This window comes from Lampris incognitus, chromosome 12 (genome assembly GCF_029633865.1).
Source record: "Lampris incognitus isolate fLamInc1 chromosome 12, fLamInc1.hap2, whole genome shotgun sequence".
In the NCBI taxonomy this organism is placed as follows: domain Eukaryota; kingdom Metazoa; phylum Chordata; class Actinopteri; order Lampriformes; family Lampridae; genus Lampris; species Lampris incognitus.
The window spans coordinates 13,036,881-13,055,170 of NC_079222.1; the positions used below are offsets into that span (position 1 = coordinate 13,036,881).

General features: G+C 47.3%; 1 protein-coding gene across 1 annotated transcript in view; it reads right to left on the bottom strand.

Annotated features, from left to right (window-relative positions):
* Positions 1-18,290, bottom strand: part of lamc3 (laminin, gamma 3) — a 168,902-nt gene that overhangs the window by 65,232 nt on the left and 85,380 nt on the right. Inside the window, exon 10 of the mRNA XM_056291207.1 lies at positions 9,890-10,088. Coding sequence (XP_056147182.1) covers positions 9,890-10,088 — 199 coding nt within the window. The remainder of the gene's footprint in view (positions 1-9,889; positions 10,089-18,290) is intronic.

The window sequence follows — 18,290 nt, forward strand, 5'->3', positions numbered from 1 at the left end:
CTTGCGCCATTGCTCATGCACCTATGCTGGAACCTACAGTAATGACTATTTTGCACATGTGTATTTATCTGCTTTTTCTGCTGGCATATCCTATGGCATACTATATCTCATGCCAACTTGCCTCTACAGCAGTTGGTCTATATAGATACTCAACATTGTCCTTATCTTTGTCATACTCTATACCTTTGTCAATTTGTACACATACATTCATATATGCTGTATAATAAACGTATAGTGTACATATATTTACACTAACGTTGGTGCTTTGTATGTCATACACAACTGAACCACAATCATATATACATGCCGTATGCAGTGTGTTGTGTCACATATTACATATTACAATGCCAGTGCAAGTCGCCGTGATAAAACGTTAAGTAACCAATAACAGGTCAGTAAACTATTATATTATTATTAAATTATTATTATTAAATTATTATATTATATTAATTATTATTATTATTAAATAAACTATTTTTCCTAATACCGCTTATAACAATGCGTACCATGGACTGCATATTAAATAAATGCACAAAAAGTACCAGTAAATTCATGTATTATTAACCATGATTTGTTTTGTGGGGAAAAATTAAAGAAAAAAAATTAAATTGTGTTATGTTCAGTGATAACTTGTTTTTCAATTTTTGAAAACACTGATCAAGTATTTTTTTCTGTGTAAAACCTTCATTGCTTGGCCTAATTAATGCAATGCACATATGAAAATGAAAAAAAGTCGTTATGCTGTATGCAGTTCCCCTTCCACATTCATGTCAAACCAATATTGTTTACATCAGTTTGAGCCGGCTGTAAGACTGGAGAAGAAATAGGGAAAAGAGGTCACTGTCAAACCAATACTTATTTCCTCTTTGCAGCCCAAGCAGGTTTGACGTCAACAGCAACATCATAGGGTCCTCACAGCGGTAAGTGTTGACATGTATTGACCTTTAATCCTTTTCTCCGGCATCTTGCATGCGTCAGTCTATGTCATTTTGACGGAGATCTTTCCTGAGTGGACTGCTCCGGGCTCTGCAAGAGGCAGCTGTCCTTCCAAGAGCTTAGAAAAGGTTGTCCCCCCCCCCCACTTTTTCTCACCAGTTGTAGCTGGCCATTTACCCCACCCTTCCGAGCCGTCCCCGTCGCTGTTCCACCCGCTCCGCTGCAGACTACCACATGTCTCCTCCGATACCTGTGGAGTCGCCAGCCGCTTCTTTTCACCTGACAGTGAGGAGTTTCACCAGGGGGACGTAGCACATGGGAGGATCACGCTATTTCCCCCAGTCCCCCCCCCACCCCACCCCCACCTGTACAGGTGCCCCGACAGACCAGAGGAGGTGCGAGGAGGCGGGAGGCACTAGCGCAGCGACCACGACAAATACCCACATCCGGCTTCCCACTCGCAGACACGGCCAATTGTGTCCACAGGGACGCCCTAACAAGCCGGGCTGTAACACGGGGGTTCAAACCGGTGATCCTCGTGTTGGTAGGCAACGGAATAGACCACCACCCTACCCGGATGCCCCAAGCTTAGAAGAGTTCTGGTAACATCCAAATCTCAATGACGACAGCACTTGCCAACACTAGGACTGGGACTGTGGTGCAGAGAAACAGAGAGGAGGATGCGCCTGCTGCACGTGCCCCGCCATCATGGAAACAGACTTCACACCTCAGAATGTGCACAGAACAAGATGCGAGTGCATACTCACAAGCCAGAAATGTGCACTCAAAACTGTAGACCTGTCGTATTCTGATTCCTATCTATAAGATAGAAATAAGAAAATGTGTGAATGCGTGTACGATTGCAAATATTATAACAAGTTTTTATTCAAATGTCTCAAGTTTTGGGCTTGTCTAGTTCTCAGTATATTTCCAGTCCAGTTTCTATGTTTCTCAACTTGAAAATTGACTCTCTGATTGGCACCCCTGCCTGCTGGGTATTCATATGTTTTGTACAGCGCCAGGAAATGGGCCACAGTGCCTTTCAGAAAGTGCCTCGCGTCTGAAAATCAAGACGTGCCAGAGGACTGACAACATTTGCAAATATCCTAACCCAGATTTGCAATTTCAGGCATATGGAACAATTGCTCGAAATAAATGAAGGGCTAGAGATTTATTAAACTAAACATATTTATTTATATACAAACTTATTCATGTTGAGAGCCGTGTATTACAAATGTTCATTACAATTATGAATGTGGATCTTGTTCTGGAGGTTATGATATGGAAATATTAAAAAAATGACAACACATTTCCAGCATCTGAATACATGTTTGTAAATATAAATATAACAAACAGGAGTAAGCATTATCAGCTTGCCCTGCACATAGTTTCAATAATGAAGTTTTAATTTTATTTCCACGTGCAATTCCCTGAGGTGAGTTTGTGTGTGTGTGTGTGTGTGTGTGTGTATTATTTACCTCTCTATCTATGTCTGAGATTGTTTGTGTCAGATCATAATCACTAAAAAAGATAAACAAATACTCATCCAATATCCCATGGTAATTGAATTAAGCAATCTAAAGTCCTCATCCTCTAGTGTAACTAGCCAGGGCTAAAAGAGGAAGAGATGCAAAACGTGCCAGGCCTCAGGTGGATGTGCAGCAAGCACATCATGCTACACATTTTAAAAACTCATTTGCACCAAATATGATGAGCCTAGTCCTGTCCCTCATGTGGTTTTTATATGCTCTCTCTCTCTCGGTCTCTCTCTCTCGGTCTCTCTCTCTCGGTCTCTCTCTCTCTCTCTCTCTCTCTCTCTCTCTCTCTCTCTCTCTCTCTCTCTCTCTCTCTCTCTCTGTCTGTCTGTCTGTCTCTGTCTCTCGCTCTGTCTGTCTGTCTGTCTCTCGCTCTGTCTGTCTGTCTGTCTCTCGCTCTGTCTGTCTGTCTGTCTTTCTGTCTGTCTGTCTCTCTCTCTATCTGTCTCTCTCTCTATCTGTCTCTCTCTCTCTCTCTCTCTCTCTCTCTCTCTCTCTCTCTCTCTCTCTCTCTCTCTCTCTCTCTCTCTCACACACACACACACAAACACACACACACACGAACGACTGTCTTCAATATGATCATTTATCAGCTGATAAAGGACTGATTTCTTTTGTTTTGTTTTTGTTGTTGTTTTTTTTTCGGGGGGGGGTCCCCTTTTTCTCCTCGATTGTAGCAGGCCATTTACCCCACTCTTCCGAGCCGTCCCCGTCGCTGCTCCACCTGCTCTGCTGCAAACTACCGCATGCCTCCTCTGATACATGTGGAGCCGCCAGCCGCTTCTTTTCACCTGACAGTGAGGCGTTTCACCAGGGGGACGTAGCGCGTGGGAGGATCACGCCCCCCCCCCCCTCCCAACAGGCGCCCCGACTGACCAGAGGAGGCACCACTGCAGCGAACAGGACACACACCCACATCCGGCTTCCCACCCGCAGATACAGAAACGGCCAATTGTCTGTAGGGATGCCTGACCAAGCCGGAGGTAACATGGGGATTTGAACCGCTGATCCCCGTGTTGGTAGGCAATGGAACCACCCCACCACCCAGACACCCCCCAATTTCATTTTTAAGCCAGTGTTGTATTCAGGGGATCACAGATGTCAGCACTGTTGCTGTCCAGCAAGAGCACAGGGTTTATTACAAAAGGAACGTTTCCAGTAACTCTCTCAGTTGTTTTGAGAACTTTTTTATTTTTTATTTTTTTGGAGGAGGGTTCGTTCCCAGCTCTTTTTTGGATGTCCACCATATGGGCATATGGTTTTCCTCTAGGCACTGTAGGTTTTCCCCAAAGTCCACAAACATGCATCTTAGCCGAGTTAGTGTGTGCGGGCCCTGCTATGGTCTGGTGACCTGTCCAGGGTGTCTGGCGACCTTCTGCCTACTGCCCGCTGAAACAGACTCCAGCCTCCTCCCACAGCTGTTAACTGGATCAGGCAGGTTTGGTCAATGAAAGAGCCGTGTATACACCACAAAACGTGGTCGATGGGGGAATTAAAAGCTACAGCTGCTGCGAATAATGGATTACGTTTTTAACTAAGGTTAAAGGTATAATTGAAGATAATATGTTATATTGTGGGAGTGCAGGAATGGGGAGACGGGGAGATCGAGTCGAGTCGATTCCGTTTACTCGCCACACAAAACAACATCGATACAGCACAATCTCTCGTGGCAACCAGTTAACCGCTAGGCTGCTGCAAACATGGCTCCGCCCCGGAAACTCTAAGCAGTGCCTACGTCAGCCCTCCGAACGTCTGCCTTAAAGGAGCAGCAGCCCCTGGTGAATCTACCATCAACTGTGTATCACCACAATATACTCTTAAAACATCACCGGATCAATCTATATATGTTGAATATTTTCTTGTTTTTTGCATGAAAAAAATGTCCAATTTGGCAACGCTTCCTGCCATCAATAGTTGGCGTTGGTCAAAATCCATCGCAGGTTCTCAGCAGAGATTGCATAAAGCTGCATGTTGTTTATTTATTTATTTTTGATATTGAGACACTTTATTGATCCCCGTAGGGAAATTATGCTCTGCATTTAACTCATCCTAGCTGTGTAGCTAGGAGCAGTGGGCAGCCACCGTGCAGCACCTGGGGACCAACGCCAGTCCGTCTTGCCATGCCTCGGTCAGGGGCATAGACAGGACTGCGAACCCTAACAGGCATGTCTTTTTGATGGTGGGGGAAACCGGAGCACCCGGAGAAAACCCAGGATTCGAACCCAGGACCTTCTTGCTGTGAGGCGACAGTGCTAACCACTGTGACACCGTGCCGCCCAAATATCCTATCCAAATATCCACATCCTTTACCTGGATGCAAAGTCCAATATTAGTCATTTCATAAATTCACATATCAGCTGAAAGAGGACTTCTGATAACTCGATGGGTCTTCTGTTAGCGAGGACCCCCCCCCCCCCTTTACAATGCAGTGAACAAGTTCTGCAAGTAACACCTCCCACTAGTGCTGGTGTGCTTACAGTGGTCGCAGCGTGTTTTGACCCAGAGTAATATCGCCAATATGGACTGTGAATCAGTCTTGTCAATATTAACATCACAGACATTGACTGTATGTCAGTGTTTCTGGTGTCAAGGTCTCACTATTTCATGAATCCAGGCTACTATGTCTGTGTTCTGATATACAAATAATCTGCCAATATAAATGGCAGTCCAGTTCAAATGCTCATAAAAAGTAATTTTTCACAACAATCACAAAAACAAAAGTGCTACAGAGGTTCTAAAGCCCACAGATCCTTCATCTAAAAGCAGCTGATGAAGAGCTAAACAGGCTGCAGGTATTGTGTTTATCGCCTCCACAAAGAGGTGAAGGTCTGCTCTTGATGAAGTATTGTTGGTCAGCTTTACCCACTACATCTGCATAGCTTTGAGGGATTTGTGTTAACGTTTGCTGCAGAGGTGTGAAGATTATTAGTCAAAATTAAAAGGTCACGCTGAGAGTTTCGACTTCCTCTCATCTTTTAGGGACAGCCTGGGAACGAGCAGAGATGCAGGGCAGAGAGGGACCTGGTGAAACTGCTGACTCTGACAAAAGCTGCTGGTGCACAGGTATGGAGGGGGAGTGATGCGTCTGCAGCACTAACTCTCGGTATGTGCTCTCGTTAGTGTTTCGCTTCAAGACTGGTGCCTACATACCAAACCCTGCTGATACCCGCGGTGCTGTGAGGACAGTCTCGCAATGACAGCACTCCACTGAGAAAAATGCATTGAGTCAACACAGGCAACTACAGCCACCTGGCAACTGTGAATGTATCATATCCCTGCTGTAGTGTTTTTTTTTTCTTTTCCCTGTCAAATATCTTTATTTGCACACAGACATCCTGCGTTCCAATATGTATGGGACCTTTTATACATATTCTTAAGGTGCTATCATATTTGTACTTTTTTTTCTTTCCCCCTTTTCCTCCACAATTGTACCCAGCAAATTACACCACTCTTCCGAGCTGCCCCAGTCGCTGCTAGCACACCCTCTGCTGATCCAGGGAGGGCTGCAGACTACCACATCCATCCATCCATTATCCTAACCCCTTATCCTGCTCTTAGGGTCGCGGTGATGCAAGAGCCTATCGCAGCAGTCATTTGGCGGCAGGCGGGGAGACACCCTGGACAGGCTGCCAGGCCATCAAACAGGGCCCACACACGCACGCACGCACACACACACACACACACACACACACACACACACACACACACACACACACACACACACACACACACACACACACATTCATACCTAGGGACAATTTGGTAATGCTGATTCACCTGACCTACATGTCTTTGGACTGTGGGAGGACACCGGAGCCCCCGGAAGGAAACCGACACATACATGGGGAGAACATGCAAACTCCACACAGAGGACGACCCTGAACGACCCCCAAGTTTGGACTACCCCGGGGCTCGAACCCGGGACCTTGTTGCTGTGAGGTGACCACACTAACCACAGCGACACCGTGCCGCCAGACTACCACATGCCTCCTCCAATACATGTGGAGCCGCCAACCGCTACTTTTCACCTGACAGTGACGAGTTTTGTCAGAGGGACGTTGCACGTGGGAGGATCACACTCTTCCCCCCAGTCCCCCCCCCCAAACAGGCGCCCCGACTGACCAGAGGAGGGGCTAGTGCAGCGACTAGGACACGTAGACACATACCCACATCCGGCTTCTCACCCGCAGACACGTCCAATTGTAACTGTAGGGACACCCCTCCAAGCCAGAGGTAACATGCGGATTCAAACAGGCGACCCCTGCTACGCTACCTGGACGCCCCCATAGTAGTATTTCTTATAGTAGGTTTGACATTTTGGATGCGAAGCACCTCATGATTCTGGCTTCCAACTAATTATCTATATCCATATATCTATAGCTATATATCTCTATATATATCTACATCTAACATATATCTATATCTATATATATATATGCACCCTACCAGTATTGCTTCTGGGCCGCTCCCTTGTATTCTATCACTTGATATTGTCCATGGCAGTTTCATTTGAGGTAGGATTTCACTGAAACGCCACCGACAAAGATGCTGTTAAGAGACTATCAGGTGAAAAGAAGCGACTGGTGACTCCACATGTATCGGAGGAGGCATGTGGTAGTCTGCAGCCCTCCCCGGATCGGCAGAGGGGGTGGAGCAGTGACGGGGACGGCTCGGAAGAGTGGGGTAATTGGCAAAGTACTACTGTGGTGAAATCCCCCCAAAATAAATAAATTAATAAATAAAATAACATAAAAAATAAGATCTTCTCTACCTTTGACCAGCTCAAACCAACCATTCTTTAGATAAAAGCTATTAATCATTTTTGATGTGTCAGCTTGTTTTTCTGGGTCGTTGGTTCACTAAGAACACGATTCAGACGAGTTCACTTTAGCTCTGCTGAACCGGTGCAAAAACAACGATTTTACAATGTCAGTGTTAAGCATCCAATCACTGGGCGGCGTCGAAGTGTCCTTGAGCAAGACGCCGAACCCTTAACTGCTCCTGATGAGCAGGTGGGTGCCTCGCATGGCAGCCTCCGCCATCAGTGTACGGATGTGTGTGTGTGTGTGAACGGGTGAATGCGAGGCATCCGCTGTAAAGCACTTTGAGTGGTCGCTAGACTGGAAAAGTGCCACATAAATGCAGTCAATGTACCATTTACCATCCAATCAGAGTCTGTGATGTGATAGTATATAACATTAGCTACTCAGACAATGGTCCCGTATCTCTCACTACAAAGTCACACGACAGTCGAGCTTCGGACATAAAAAAGATGACTGATTTCTGATATTTCCGAATGTCACCCCTGACTAAGACTGAACAAGAGCCTTCTTATTGATTTTTTTTAACTTGGTTTCTTCAGTTTCTATCCTGTTAAAACATAACATAAACCAGACGTTATTCAGAAGATAGGTCAGGCACACTTATAACTCTGGAACCTTTCGGCTTAAGGAACAAATCCGGAGAGCCAGATAATTTACTAGGGTGCCGAGAGACAGGTGTGAGCACTGGATCAGGGGACGGGGTATTTCTGGTATGCGGCGACTGCTATGCCAATGACTGTCAACGCTGCCTTTTTATCCCGGGCCCCTGACGGCTTCAAGCAGCACACATCTCCGCTTGTTCAGGTGACACCTCCTGTTTGATGTCCTCCGAGCCCGAGTAGAGTCATTTTCATTTTGACTGAGCTGCTGTTTGTCCCCGGCTGAACGTTATCTCCATGAAGACCTCTCATCATTATCAACAGCTCAATATAGCGTCCTGCTCAGACCACCACCTACCTTGGTGTAATTTTACACTTCTTAATACCACGTGTGGCAGAAACTGCTGCCACGACCCAAGCTTGTGAGTTTTCTGGATCAGACACTTTCATGCTCAGGGGCTTCTATTTTTTTCCCCTCCTTCTTTTCCCCTATTGTATTCGGTCAATTGCCCCACACTTCCGAGCTATCCCGGTTGTTGCTCCACCACATGCCTCCTCCGATGCATGTGGAGTCACCAGCCGCTTTTCACCTGACAGTGAGAAGTCTCGCCAGGGGGACATAGCACGTGGGAGGATCGCGCCATCCCCCCCCGAACAAGCACCGCGACCGACCAGAGGAGGCGCTAGTGCAGTGACCGGGACACATACCCACATCCGGCTTCCTACCCGCAGACATGGCCAACTGTGTCCGTAGGGATGCCCGACCACGCCGGAAGGAACGGGGGGATTCGAACCGACGATCCCCATGTTGGTAGGCAACGGAATAGACTGCTATGCTACCCGGACGCCTGCACAGGGACTTCTTGTTTGACCCTTAATGATCACCTGTCTTTAATGCTGTATCTCCTTCCGGGCCAGCCCCGCTGAAATAACCTCCCCTCCCCTCACAGTTCATGCAGAAACCTGCAGCGTGCCACGTCTTCAACCTCTCCAAAGTCAAACATCCCACCCTCCACACACCCCTTCAAATGGCCATTTATTGCCACTTGTCTCTAAGTCAAAGCTTTGGTGCTGGCACACAGGGCTGCAGAAGGAGCAGTGCCCTCTATTCATGACTCAGCTCTCCATTTCATAACGCTACCTGGTGTATCTGGTCATCGCTGCACCTGGACTTGCCTCTCGTCTAACCAGGCTCCCCAAATGGTAGACTGAATTTCAGCTTAGTAGTTACCAGCATCTCAGGCCACTGACTGAAAACACATCTTTTCAAGGAGGAACTATTGCCCCCCCTGTCCTCCGCCCGTCATACTTGTGTGAATATGCCCTCCCTTAGAAATGTGCTTGAATATGCTCTTTCTTAGGAAATAACACGTATAATTATTTCTACCCAGTGCTGCTGTCTTACATGATCACTCCGGCATCAAAGGGATATTTTCCCTCCAGCTCCACATACCTCTGACCCTTGCACCCCTTGGTTACTTGCAACGAGGGTGGTCCCAAAATTGTTTCTCACTCATTGTGAGTCACCCTGCATACAGTGGAAGTGTTAGCAGATGCATGAAATATAAAATTTGACATGTAATGATGCTGCTGTGTATCTGCCACACCTCCATGGAAGCTAGCTAGCTCATGTGAGGAGCTGGCTCATCTTTCCACTCTTAACCTGGCATTTGGCCTAGATGACAAGTGACATATATAAATATATATATATACACACACACACACACACACACACATATATATACACAAACATATATATGTATATATACATACACACACACACACACACATACATACATACATATATATGTGTGTGTGTATGTATATTATATATATATGTGTGTGTGTATGTGTGTGTGTATATATGTATATATGTATGTATATGTATGTGTGTGTATATATATGTATATATATGTAGCGAGAGAGGAGAGGAGCGACAGAGAGCAGGATAAGGGGTTTGGATAATGGGTGTATATATATATATTTCACTGTATACCTGATGTTAAAGGTACGTTGGGGTGCAGGGCCGGGTTTGTGGTCAACCACGGGGTGGGGCAGGAGTTCAGCTGACAAGGTGACCCTCGGCGCTTCCAAGAGCAAAGTAATGCGGTTCGGGAGAAGCTCTCTGGTCTCGGAGGTGAAGCTGACGGAGAGCAGCTGGCCGTAGCTGTACACCTGGTTCCCCAGGAACTTCTCTATAGGAAGACAGAGGATGCACATTAGTAGGGAAGCTGACTCTGCTGTTAACATCCCCCCATCAATACACTGTGCACTGAGACAGACCGACAAAATGTGTGCACACGTGTGCATATCTGTCTGTGTTGTGGATAAGGTTCAAAATATGTATTTGTGTCTGGGCCTTTAGTAAACTTCTGCATATGTGAGAGTGTTTGTGTGGGTGTGGGTGTATGTGTGTGTTCGTAAGGGTGGAGTAGTCTTGGCTTTTGGAGCCTGCAGAGAGCTCAGTGGGAGTCTCCATGTAATTACCCACCCTCTCATCTCAGATTCATTACAGCACATTAACAGGACTTCAAAGAGCCTAGCCACCACTCCATATACTTCAGACATCTAAACACACACACACGCATACGCACAAACATTCAAATTATCCTTTGTAATTTTTTTCCAATATAAAAATTAAAAAAAAAAAAATCTCCTAAAATCCCAAGTAGGGTGTAATGAAGTGGAGATATTAAATATGTAAGAGAACTTAACTAATGAATACTATTTTAGAAGACATTCAAAATGAATGGATTTTTTTCTGAATATGAAGAGGAAGAGTAAAACTCCAAAAGCACTCCCTTAAACGTATCACAACATTTCTCTCTTTACAGTTTGGCACGAGCGAGCGGGCGGCACTGACAGGTCGCACGCTCGGCTGCCGCCTTGTTTTTGAGAATAATCGCGTGTGAAGTATATCCTGAGCTCTCGCGGCGGCTGGGAGGGCTGCCGCAGACGGGAGGCGGTGATCGCGAGGGGATGATTGTGCGGGCGAGGAGGCTCCGCTGTCACTCAGCGCAGTTCAGCTGTCTGCGAGCTTTACGGCCCGCCCGCCAGCCGCCCCGTTTTATAATCTCCGCGCAGCATCCGCTGATGCTCTTACGGCATCACACTCGCGGTGACAGCCACGGGCAGATTTGTCATGTTTGCACTCGGCCTGAAATGATTTACACAGCGGTCATCTACCTTTTTCATTTTCTTCTTCTACCGTTACTGTAGCATGTACACAGTAGCATGGTATAAGTAAGGTTTTCATTTTTCTAAGTAACAACAAGTGTATTGGCCAACTATTATGAGTTTGAGCTATGACATCACAGCCCGAAAAGAACTGCCCTCTGAATTGGATGACCCCCACCCCCTCCCAAATAAACAAAAACAAAACAAAACAAATAAATAAACAAACAAAATTCATTGTGGGTCTACATATAAATTCATGGCCAGAATCATATGAGTGCCAGCCAAGCCAGTTCTCCAGTTAAAGGTAGTCCCCGGGTTACGAACGCCCGACTTACGAACGCCTGTGCTTACAAACCAACCTCCATGAAGCCCACTATTTTGAAAAAACTCAAGTTACACACAAGGTTCGTACTAACTGAGTTACACACACAGTTACACAGGTGGGCGGCATCGTGGCTCAGTGGTTAGTGCGGTCGCCTCACAGCAAGTTCGAGCCCCGGGGTAGTCCAGCCTTGGGGATCGTCCCGGGTCGTCCTCTGCGTGGAGTTTGGATGTTCTCCCCGTGTCTGCGTGGGTTTCCTCCGGGTGCTCCGGTTTCCTCCCACAGTCCAAAGGCATGTAGGTCAGGTGAATCGGCCGTAATAAATGTCAACCCGGTATCAGGCCAAAGCGTGTAATACACCCGCCAGTCCAATGGTTTGCCTCGCTCAGACGTGAAAAGTACACGTGTGTATAAAGGTGCAGTGCCAGCAGGGGGCGACGATTAAGAGGGGAAGGCGGGTGCGGGTTAGGGTTAGGGTTAGCATTAAGGAAGGAATTTTGGAAAACTCTATATGCTTCGTTTCCTCTGTGGGGAGTTCCTCGCATTGAGTTAATCATCGCCCCCTGCTGGCACCGCACCTTCATACACGCGTGTGCTTTTCACGCCTGAGCGAGGCGAACGGTGACACTGACACGTTGGACCGGCGGGTGTATTCCACGCTTTGGCGTGATACTGGACTGAAATTGTCCCTAGGTGTGTGTGTGTGTCGGGATAGAAGGGATGACATTACACACAATGGTTCGTACTAACGAATGGACGGACTACTTTGTGAGACGCTCAAATCACTGCTCATTTTAGGCGGTTCGTCAGCCTGAGGAGAACAACGCCATGCCATTGTCGCCATTTCAAGTCGGATGGTGTAAGCATTATTGTGTGTGTTGTGTTCTGACTTAATTGTTTTGGGTGTTTACAAACATAATCGTGGCTTCAAAGCGTAAATCTGATGCAAGGGATGGTGATGCATCGAAGAAAAGGAAAACGATCACGGTTGAAACGAAAGTGGAAATAATAAAGTGTTCAGAAAGAGATGAAATGCTCTAATCGTTTTTCCAACTACCCAGTGAGGCGGGGAGGCGAGCCCCAGGTGGGCTCTCGTTTCTGGCATCAAACGGTCACGACCCGCTCCAGGGACGGTGGCAGGTGGGGAGTTTGAAATGTAAGAAATGTTTCTTTCAAGTTTTTTATACCTATACACACATTCTTTCTCTCAGCTGTAGTTACATGTATTATTATTACTGCATCATTATATTCATGATGTTTTAGGTCAAATATATACTATATACGAAGACATACATTTGGCTAATTGACGCTGGATGTGAACTGTACGTAACTGTCCCGACTTACATACAAATTCGACTTACGAACAGACTCAAAAAAGGAACTCGATTCCGCTGACTACCAACATGGGGATCGCCGGTTCGAATCCCCGTGTTACCTCCGGCTTGTTTGGGCGTCCCTACAGACACAATTGGCCGTGTCTGCGGGTGGGAAGCCGGATGTGGGTATGTGTCCTGGTCGTATCACTGGCGCCTCCTCTTGGTCGGTCGGGGCGCCTGTTCAGGGTGGAGGGGGAACTGGGGGGGGAATAGCGTGATCCTCCCATGCGATACATCCCCCTGGTGAAACTCCTCACTGTCAGGTGAAAAGAAGCGGCTGGTGACTCCACATGTAACGGAGGAGACGTGGTAGTCTGCAGCTCTCCCCTGATTGGCAGAGGGGGCGGAGCAGCGACCGGGACGGCTCGGAAGAGTGCGGTAATTGGCCAAAATACAATTGGGGAGAAAAGCGGGGGAAATAAAAAAAAAAGAAAGAAAAAAGGAACTCGTACGTGACCCGGGGACTTCCTCTATTTACTTTGTATACTGTAGTTGGCAGGTGGTTTGATTCAGTGTGATCTGTGTTGCTGTTTTGTTTTTTGTATTTAGTAGTTTTGATCATCACTTGTAGTTTCAGTCCTCTCAATAGTTGCAGTAGTTTTAATCCTCTCTTCAGTAAGGATAGAGGTAAGTAGGCCAACGTACACCACGCCTTAAAAAATACTATCCTGACACGACACAACTAGTGGGCCCTCCTCCAAGTTCACGAGTCAGTACAGAAACCCAGACAGATTATTCAGGGGTAAGCATCATCTTCTGATGATTTGTCACAATGGATTTAATCAGCGTGTCTCAAAACACACTGCTCGAGTACCTCTGAATAGCAGAAGTGTGCAGAAGTGGCCTGCACATGAGTCACTTCTCATGATAATGTGAGTAATTCTTTTTTTTTTTGTCAGCTTTGTCAAGCTTTTGTGTGGGCATGAATTTGCTCAGATGTATCTCAAAGAGAGAGAGAAGGGGAGACGAGAGAGAGAAGGGGAGACGACAGAGAGAGAGTAGGAGAGAGAGAGAGAGAGAGAGCAGGCGAGAGAGAGAGAGAGAGAGACAGCGCATGAGAGCGAGAGCAAGAGAGAGACAGCAAGAGAGAGAGAAAGAGACCGAGAGCAAGAAGAGGGAGAGAGAGAGGGAGAGAGAGAGCAAGAGAGGGGGAGAATGAAAGAGAGAGAGAAGGGGAGACGAGCGAGAGAGCAGGCGAGAGAGAGACAACGCACAAGAGAGAGAGCAAGAGAGAGAGAGATGGGGAGAGTGAAAGAGAGACAGAGAGCAAAAGAGAGCGAGAGAGAGATCTGAAAACAAGGCTTTATTTTACCAAAAACAGACTTGACATCTTTTTAACAACATGAACAAAGTCACTCCTTCACAAGAACCTGTCCAATAAAGACTTAATTTTCCATCACAGAACCGACTCACACCTGAGAGAGAGAGCGAGAGAGAGAGAGAGAGAGAGAGAGAGAGAGAGAGAGAGAGAGAGAGAGAGAGAGAGAGAGAGAGAGAGAGAGAGAGAGAGAGAGCGAGTGAGAGGGGACAATATTTTGAAACAGGCGAGATAAAGATAGAAAGAGGAAAGAATGAATCCAGCCTGTACTGCTGTGGTGACTGTCAGCATGATCCGATGGGCTGAATATGCTGCCCTTAACACCCCCCCCACCACCACAGCCCCCCCCCCCACCTCTACACACAGGGACACGTGCAGTCCCCATCACGTCACGACAACTGATAGTTGCCCCAGTGACTTTTTGTTGAATGGTGCACAAGCTGCCAATCAATCGCGGGGTATAGACTTGTTCCAACCCAATTAAATCAGCCCCGTTTCAATTAAACAACTGCCGCCTCGCACAAACACAACTCCCACCGAGGCTCATCGACTGCCATGCAGGCGGTCTGAGAGCACGGGCTGGATGGACAAACTCTCACGTCTTAATCACTCCAATATGGTCTGCGTGAGGACTCCCGAGCTACACGGCCCGGTCTGCAGGTGTAGCTCATCTCTACAGACTCGATTACGCGAAGTCAATATAGACACGTAGCCTGTCACACAGTCAAGAGGCTAAATTAGGATGTTTTACAAAGAGGCAGCTACACCCCACGCACAAGTACGTATGCACATGTTGATGAAAATGGAAGTAATAAAAGTCGCTACTGACACCGCTGACCATCCAAGTGTGTTAGACCTCCGCGCTGCTGCGCTGGATTACCGTTTGAGGGATCGAGGCAAACGCTCTGAATTGCTGCTGCGAGCCAGTTTTGGGCCCATAGATGAATGCATTATGGGTAAAAGAAAAATGTTGAGAACGGAGTTGAAGCGATAAGATTTATCGCCTCCATCACCTCTACACAATGAAGCTCGATTTATTCTTCAGGTTTTTATTCTTAGGTAATTACCTACCTTTGAATATTTTTTTCAGTTCTGTAACAGTAACTCAATGCATGAGTGCATGAAAAAAAAAAATCCCATGCAAAAAAAAACCCCTAACAAGTCTGGGTAGCGTAGCGGTCTATTCCACTGTCTACAAACACGGGGATCGCTGGTTCGAATCCCCGTGTTGCCTCCAGCTTGGGCGGGCATTCCTACAGACACAATTGTCCGCGTCTGCGGGTGGGAAGCCGGATGTGGGTGTGTGTCCTGGTCGCTGCACGAGCGCCTCCTCTGGTCGGAGGGGGGGACTGGGGGGGAATAGTGTGATCCTCCCATGCGCTATGTCCCCCAGGAGAAACTCCTCACTATCAGGTGAAAAGGAGCAGCTGGCAACTCCACATGTATTGGAGGAGGCATGTGGTAGTCTGCAGCCCTCCCAGGATCAGCAAAGGAGGTGGAGCAGCGAGCAGGACACCTTTGAAGAGTGGGGTAATTGGCCAAGTACAGCTGGGGAGAAAAAGGGTGCAAAAGGCCATTCGATCAATCAATCGATAGATAGATAGATAGATAAATAAAACTGGTCCTTACAAATATAACTATATAACTGAACAAGAACACATGCACTAAGTTAATGACACACACACACAGCCTGTTTGGGGGAGTGACGGGGGGGGGGGGGTACGACGGAGAGTCCAGCAGAGCTAGACTAAACTATTTGGGACTGTGAGCAAAGATCTGCTCAGACGTCTGTTCACAGTTCTGCAGGTTCACATACAGCCCTCAGACAGGATGTCAAGCAGGCTTTGCACATACATCACAGCAGGAGACATATGGTGATAGGCATTAGACTGGTATACTCTGTCTCTGATGCACACCCCGTCAACGTGGTACTCCATTTTCTACCATCATGCTTCGCTTCACCCTCAAAACTGTTCTGCTCTCTCCATTTCCCTGCCCGTCCTCTCTCTTAATTGCTCACTTTCTCTCCATTTCTTCCTATTTTGTGCATGTCGGTGTTTTCCATCCCTCAGCCTCTGCCCATCACGTTGTCCGTCCTTCCCCTATTCACCTTTCTCTCTCTCTCGCTCACACTCCTTTCTACCCGTCCATACTCTTGACATGAAAGGTTGCCCGGCTGGCCTGCTGGGAGACCTGGCTGTAGACAGCGTTCACGTTGAATCAGGATCTTAACTGCCATCGCAGCTTCAGTCAGAGTGACAGTCGGCCTGGAGCTGCTCCGACGCTGAAGTCCTCAGTAGGGTGAGCCGCTCCTTGTCTTTCTGCGCCTCTTCTGAAACGATCTGCTGACCACATGCTTTGTGCACCTGGGGACCACTTCTTTCAATCTCTTTCGTTCTTTCACCGCCTCCCTGTGGCTTCAGGTTTGGCAGACTGGACTGATTTCCAGATGAGAGTAAGGATCCGTGTCAAGCTGAGCTTCTGAACAGGTGGCTGGGCTGAAGGATCTTAGATGATGTCACCTTGAGCATCACCAAAAGAAGCTCATTAAGTGTCCAGCGTATTCAAATGGAAGTCATGCTTGTTGAGGGCGGTCGGTCAAAGCACACTTTTAGGGAGGTACTTCATGTTCAGCGATCCTGGCAGCTGTGCTAAAGTGTTCAGTCTGCTGCTTAACCATGTGTCAGCATGGTGACATGACATTTCCTCATTTCAAGCGTCCCAGATGTCCAAGACCCGAAGGGAAACAAGCAGAGAAGCGCACGATTCACAGATATGCCCGTTTTAATACATGGACATATATAAACACACAAACACAGGGCATCCGGGTAGCGTAGCAGTCTATTCCGTTGCCTACCAACACGGGGCTCGCCAGTTCAAATCCCCGTGTTACCTCCGGCTTGGTCAGGCATCCCTACAGACACAACTGGCCGTGTCCGCGGGTGGGAAACCGGATGTGGGTATGTGTCCTGGTTGCTGCACCAGCACCTCCTCTGGTCGGTCGGGGCGCCTGTTCAGAGGGGAGGGGGAACTGGGGAGAATAGCGTGGTCCTCCCACGCGCAATGTCCCCCTGGCGAAACTCCTCACTGTCAGGTGAAAAGAAGCGGCTGGCGACTCCACATGTATCAGAGGAGGCATGTGGTAGTCTGCAGCCCTCGCCGAATCAGCAGAGGGGGTGGAGCAGACACCGGGATGGCTCGGAAGAGTCGAGTAATTGGCCAAATGCAATTGGGGAGAAAAAAATGGGGGGGATGAAAAAAAAAAGGTAAATAAACACACAAACACACCTTGCACATGTGTACAAACAGACACATTGACACATACGTATACATACACCGGCACAACGACATAATGTGCACACTTCTTGTACACACACAGGCAAACATACACAGTATCTTGCAAGTTTTATTGTTTGCTGTCTTGGAAACAAGACAGGAGAAGCAATTAGGAGAAGCAGATATGGGAGATGGAGGAGACCCCTTAGACACGAGAAGAGGGTAGGAGAGAGGTGGACATCAGCTATTTCTTAAAGGTTGGGTTTTCAAGACCACTCCATCAGGAGTGAAGGACGAGAAGAGTAATAGCCAACTTGCCGGAGGAGAGGGACAGTTCTCCAGTGCATTACTCTCCATCTTGTTTTCTGTGTCTTCTTCTCTCTCTCTCTCTCTCTCTCTCTCTCTCTCTCTCTCTCTCTCTCTCTCTCTCTCTCTCTCTCTCTCTCTCTCTCTCTCTCTCTCTCTCTCTCTCTCTCTCTCTCTCTCTCTCTCTCTCTCTCTCTCTCTCTCTCTCTCTCTCTCTCTCTCTCTCTCTCTCTCTCTCTCTCTCTCTCTCTCTCTCTCTCTCTCTCTCTCTCTACTGTAGTCCCATTTGTACTGCTCCAAAAACTCAGTTTCAGCCTCAGCTGAGGCTTTTGAAAGGCTGTCTGATGCTCCTGTGTAATTCTATGAGAGCTGAGCTGAGTTTCCTCAGTTGTGTGCCGGGGATTGTGCTTTGGCTCTGCAGCGTCGGCTGATATTTCTGGAGCTGGATGAAGCACGCAGATCCCAAACACTCTCCTCTCTCTACCAATTCAGTCAAAAACAAAAAAAACAAAAAAAACAAACAAAAAAGACAAAAAAACAAAAACAGCTTATTTAATTCTCTCCCTTACATGACAGAAGAAGTCCAAGGCAAACCAGGTGACAAACACATCCATGGGAATTG